This window comes from Leptosomus discolor, chromosome Z, assembly GCF_034619465.1.
Source record: "Leptosomus discolor isolate bLepDis1 chromosome Z, bLepDis1.hap2, whole genome shotgun sequence".
Lineage (NCBI taxonomy): Eukaryota > Metazoa > Chordata > Aves > Leptosomiformes > Leptosomidae > Leptosomus > Leptosomus discolor.
In genome coordinates, this window is record NC_141419.1 from 39,961,650 (window position 1) to 39,968,147 (window position 6,498).

Genomic DNA, 6,498 nt, shown 5'->3' on the forward strand with positions numbered 1-6,498 from the left:
TTAAAGTAATTTTTAGATAAATGTTTAAAATTTGAATTATAGGCATGTAATTAACTACACAAAATTATGATTTCCAAGGATTAATTACCTTGACTTTTCACTTCTGTAACATTAGAGTCCTGCAATAATTCATTTTACACACATACCATTCTGACTATCTGCAATAAAACTAAAGTATATAACATTAACTTTATAAATACTGTCAGTTTTGTTTATAACAATGAGGAATTATTACTCCTTGATTTGCACTTCACATCTGTGAAATGGTTTCACACTTACAGTTAACTCAACTAAAATAATTACTTTAGATTGTGGACAAAAATGTTAAAATCAAGAAAAAAAGGTAGCTGAAGGCAAAGGTTGTGCTGCTGTGAAAGTAAACGGATATAACAGCTGCTGAAGAAACTGCTTCCACCACTTTCAGTTTTCCACACTGACATCAAAATGAGAAGCATAACCAAAAAACAACTTTGGATTACAGATGATACTTACAAGCTGTTAACATCAGTAATAAGAAATGGTTATACTAATTACAGAGCTTAAACGAAAATTATTTTATATTGTGAAGTAACTATATCACCTTCTCAATTATTTGCTAGACTTTGACTTTAAAGTATTTTTTGATCTAAAATAAATCAGTCTCCATTGCTGCAATATTACTTTCCTTGTATAAGTAAAACATAATCCCTCCAATCCTTTCTCATCATCCAAAACAGGTTGAACAGTGCAAAGCCATTATTATTTGCATAAGCTTTGTTTTATTTATTCCCACTTCTCCATTTATCCACTGAACTTTAAATACCCCAAAATAAACCCAAGATTTTCATGAAATCCACAAGCTCTGTTGGTCTGGTATACAAACTGACAAACTTCCAAAGGCTATTATCTTCACCAGATTCACAATCAAAACACGTAAGAGTGCAGCCAACCCACACATAAGCCGAAGTGCAAGAGAACTATTGGTTCAATTGGTGTGTGTGTATAAATATATACACATTTGTAATTCCCACTGTTGTATATCATTGGTTTCACAATGAAATAAATGTAGTTTGAAAGCTGGAAACAACCCAAGAAAGAAAAGATGCCCCTTAGGAACAAACAAAAAAAGAAAATACAAGTTTTCATAAAGACAAAACTCATTTACAGGCATAAAAATTTCAAAGCAAACCAGATTTTTGACTTTTGCAGCCTGCAAAATTCAAGCAACGCTGCCACATGGAAGCAATAGACCACATACAGAAAGTTAGCATCTAACATAATTTCTCCATACTTACTAAAAGCTTTAAAAGGTTCAGGAAGGGTAAGTCATTCTCACTACTGAGCAGTATAACAATTTAAGTTCTAAGATTTAGAGGTATAATCTCCTCCTGAGGCCAGAGTTTCTATCAAGAGCAGTGAGCGCATATCGTAGCAGTTAAATGCATAGTTGTAGAATGGTTTTAGGCTATTCATCTTGCAAGAATTCTTCCCACAGAAATACAGCCAAATAAACTTCACTATTGGGTATCTTCAGCATACCGAATAAAGTGTTCTTGAAAATAACACCAGACCAGTCGATGCTGAAATATAAATTAAAGTCCTGATTTCCTCTTAGTTATGACTAAGTTTTTCTTCTTAAAACTAGAATTGTACTCTTATTTATTAATATTCTCCACCAATACGCACAGTGGTTATAATACTGTGGCAGCTTTCAACACCTGCACAGTATATCAAAAAGGCTGTAGAACAAGAATTATAGCAGACTGACTGACTCTGCTCCTATATGTAATACTGCTGTGACAACCCTAAGAACAAAATGGAAGCTAAATTTGCAGTGGGACCCTTTCTGATACTTGTAATGCAAATACACATGTTTTGACCAATAAACCAGTCAGGATCCAAACCTAGAAAACAGCACTTGAAAAAAGAGAGGCACCATGGAATTCAGTATTTTTAATCTATCAGCTAGGTAAACCAAGGAAATCAGAATGGCACAATAAAAACTCCTTCTCCTCAGAGCTAGGCTTCCTGTTAAGCTGCTGACATTGCAGAATCTGAGTACTCTGAACACTGTGGTCAGCCTTTCACACAAGACTTGTTTTCCCACAATATGAAGAGCCCTTCTTATTACTAAAGAGACAATTTTCACCCCATCCATTCAAAAGCCTTCTCAGCATTCTGTAGCCACTGAGGGTTACATAGAGTTTCTGCTATCTGTAATTATAAAAATCATGACTGAGGAGCAGCAGAAGAAACTTCATAAGGCCCCATAAACTATTCTCTTCAGAGCTGGATGACCACCACAGCTGCTCTTTGTGACAGACATATGCCCAACCAGTCCTTAACGGCCTGCAAAAATGGTGATTCAATAACCAAAGGCAACTTTGTACTAACACTCCATATCCCTTCATTTGAAAATTTTTCTCCCTGCAGTTTAATCTTACTATTTCCAGCTCTCCTCACTACAAATTTGACTGTCCTTTATCCATTGCAGTGGTACACCTCTTTAAGCACAGTACCTTGCACGTATTTCCATCAAATATTCTTAACCGTTTTCTGCATTTCACAAGAGGATTTTGAAATCATCTGGACCTCCAATATTTTTGCAGATCTTTCCAACTTCAAGTTGTATGCAATTTTAAAAAATTCTTTCAGATCATTAGTAGCTCAAAATATTTTCAGTCACTAACGGTAACTAGAAAGAGAAAGAACACATCCAGAAACAAACCGTGCTCCATTTCCTTCTGACAGCAAACAGCTACCACTGCTCTGGCATCCAGTCAGTGCTCTACTCCAGAGCACTTGGATGGAGCACTTGCCTTAGCTTCCTACGGCAATCATAGGCAATGGTTATTTTAGTAAAGCTTTGAACACATACGTGGTATTTTAATGCCACTTTCCTGCTCATGGTACCTGTTACTCTCTCACATATGAAAAAACAGATCTATTTCAAAAACAACTCAAACCACCTTTGGCTGTTTGCAGCCTCACACATTTGGTTAGTTCTTCCAGAATTCTTCTCTGCAAAGAAGAGAAGGTGGATGATCTACAGCTACTCAGTTTCTGCTCCCTGACTCCCATAGACACAACCACTAGGTCTGCCATCTCTGCCTTTCACTGCTTAACCCAAATCTCATCAGTTCTGAAGACAACCGATAATTATTTTTCTGGGATGGATTTAGACTTTCTTTAAGTACCCTGAGGTAAAGTTTACCGGGCTTATCTGATCACATGCACCACACGTCTCTGTAGGCAGGAAACCCCTTTTCCATCCCACGTTCAAACGCTGCCGTTCAAAACATCCCTCACGCCACCATCTTACTTGCAGAAAGGAAGCACGAACAAGCTTGCCGTCATCTCAACTGTTGCCAAAGCATACAGCATGACTCCAGCTAACCAGACAGCTTTGTGGATTTCCTCCTTCTCTGGTCAGGAGAGCTATGAGTAGATATAGAGGAAGCAAGTGCCCAGACAGTGAGAAACAGAGGGCTTCAGGGGTTCACATTTGAAACAGAACTCCCTCAACAAGAAAACATCTCAAAGTAAGTTCCCTCGCTGCAGGGACATTTCTTCCACTCCCATCAACTCCCAAAAGGTTTAAGCATTCTTACATTGATTATGAAGAAGTGCTAGATTCACAGCTCTCCATTACTCGCTGTACAATACTTTTGCTACACAAATGCTAAAAGCACAGCACACCACCTAAGTGCCTGCTCACAATGAGAAAGATAATGCTAATGGCTGTCATGGCAGCTTATAAAAATTCAATTGTCTTAAAATGGTTTCCATCTCTTCATCTTGCAAGAAGCCTTCCAAAAGAAAAAAGTCAAATGAAGGAAGTTGTCAGAAACCTTCAGTTTCCCAACTGTACCTACTTCCTCTGAAACTGCTGTTTGCACTGATGTATCAGAGAGTGTCTTCTTCCTCACAAGCAAACAGATCTTTTGTGTTTCAGCAAGCCTTTAAAAAACTATTTTAAAGTAGGTAGGCTTCTCATGAGTTTGTTTTCATTTTATTCCATTGAAAATAATTTCCAAATTTATTTTTTCTCAACCACCTCCACAATTACCAAAAAAATCTTTAGAGACCTGATACTTCTGACCGGTTCACAGATACCTCTATACAGTAAGTTCACCATACTTTATTCTTGACTTAGGGAATAAGTCTTTTGAATTGGAGGAATGGAAACTTTCATTTTAACTCAAAAACTAAAAAATAAACAGCACTTAAGTAGCCACTCTGCAAAAATCAATATTCTGTGTGCTAGAATACCTTATGTATTATAATTAGTAGTATTTCAAAGAATACCCATTGCTGACTAAGAGTTGGACTTTGTTTACCATAATGCCTGAGGAACTAATATATCATCAGTAGAAAACTTAATACTTTCTTTACTATTTCTTTTGATCCCTCTCACACAAACAGGAACAGCCAGTCTCTGATATCCAGGCATTCCACTGTTAAAGTCAGCAAAAGCAAAGATGATTCTACATGCAAGAATTTAAATTCAAATTCTAAATCCATCCCAAGATGTAGAACCAATTCACAGTAGAGCATGTTCTTCATGCAAATTCATCCACTCATTTAGAAAATATTCAGTATTTCAGAGAACTAAGACCGATGCCAAAATTCCTTATTTTGCCACCTTTAGAGATTTTTTTTTTTAATCTAATTAGACAGCTTGATTTAATGAGGTGGTTTAACCTGTGCTAGCTTAAGGAGAGAGTAAGACTGAACGCCTTTCAATAGCTTCCTGATGCTTAACAGACATAGATAATCTCATGACTTTTTCAAATATTTGCTAAAACAAATTTATTTATTAAATGTGAAGCTACTATAGGCTAATGAATACTTACTCCTTCAGTGTTATAGGACATCAACTTACACAATCTTACTAGGGACCCATAATGTATATTTCATTTTTCTTTATTACCAAGATAAACACTGCTTTTTCACAAAACTCAAATAACTTGATGTTGATAGTCACTATAGTTTTAAATTTACCTTTTTTCAGATGATGTTTTTACTTTGTTCATATTGGAAACCTGATTCTTCAAATCACCATCTCTGATAACCTGGAAGATAAACAACTACAAATTATCAAAACATCTTTTGTTCTTTAATGATGAAATGCTGACACTGTATTGGATGTGTCTATACCAGAAACGTTAAGTAAGTTAATTTGCATCGATTGCATTTCTGCACAGTCACAAGTTCTCTCTTCAATCTACTTGATCCAGCTTCTGAAAAACTATTGCAATATAAGTATGGAGTATGATTTTGCATTATAATTCAGTCCTACTAAGCTCAGAGAGTCTGATGATAATAAAACTGAAATTTGTATCAGTTACTTAATAGACAATATTTTCATGTCCGTGACAGAATTTTATCAAACAAAGCTTTTGCTGAAGCCAGTAACACACTTCTTCAAACTTACTTGACAATGTTGTGAGATGCCACAACATACTTATTTCTGACTGCCATTTCATGTATCTACAGGATAACTAGGACTAAAGGCACAGTGAGAAACATGGAGTGTTTGCTGGTGTTATTCGGGCAAGACCTGAATACATTTCTTGGACAGAAACCATATCGTGCTAAGGACTCAGTTTTCCTATCCTTTTAAGGACATAGTGTCCTCAGGGTACACTGCTTCCTCAAACGGTCCCTCCAAGCAATTAAGGTTGCAGTCTACAGGACCATTAACTGAACCTCAGTATTTCCATTTGAGATCTAGCATGAATGACAAATACTCCCACTGTAAAAAAAAAACAGTGTCCTCAAAAGACACAGTAGTTAGTTTTAAAGTAGAAGACAGAGTAAAGGGAAAAAAGGATGTTCAAAGATACGGGTGGTGAGAATGAAGAAGAGAAGGCACTTGTTCTCTTGGGAAATGCAGGCAAAAAATTCAAACACACACACAGCCCCCCCACCCCTTCAAGAGAAATTCGTAAAACTTCAAGACTTCTGAAAAATCTTTGTTGTTCAACACATAAAATAATCAGGATTTTATTACAGCTAAATTCCACTCTGCAATTGCCAAAAGCCTAAAGCAGATGAAGTATGAAGCAAGCTCATTCCCAGACTTACCTGAAAGCAGAATCTTTTCCCAGCAGCCAGGAAGCAAATGCTCAGCTTTTCACAAGTCCAGCTTCACTCAAGCTAACAGGTGTCCTAGATTTGTCCAAGTACCCTTCAAGTGTAAACTATTGTGACTTCCTTTAAAGAAAATTAATAGTTACAAGAGAATAGCTGTGTTCACCTCAGTGCAAACAATTTCACAAATGATAAGGTCTGGATTATTTGAACCAGGTGGCAGGTCTTACTGAGGGGAAAATATTAGATTCTTGAATTCAAGTAGCCAAGTGCTGTTTTGCTTGCAGCGTTGACCCGCTGTCAGTCAGATGATGAACAGTCTGCCAGTGCCAATAATGTCTGCATATTATAGTGTACTGAACTGCTGTACAAATGGAGCCAGCTACAGAGCTGAACTATCTTGAACTTCAAGGTCTGAATTTG

General features: G+C 36.7%; 1 protein-coding gene across 1 annotated transcript in view; it reads right to left on the reverse strand.

The window, feature by feature from the left end:
* AGTPBP1 (ATP/GTP binding carboxypeptidase 1) overlaps positions 1-5,015 on the reverse strand; it is a 53,420-nt gene extending 48,405 nt beyond the window's left edge. Inside the window, exon 1 of the mRNA XM_086479439.1 lies at positions 4,984-5,015. Coding sequence (XP_086335565.1) covers positions 4,984-5,015 — 32 coding nt within the window. The remainder of the gene's footprint in view (positions 1-4,983) is intronic.
* Between the last annotated feature and the right edge of the window lie 1,483 nt (positions 5,016-6,498).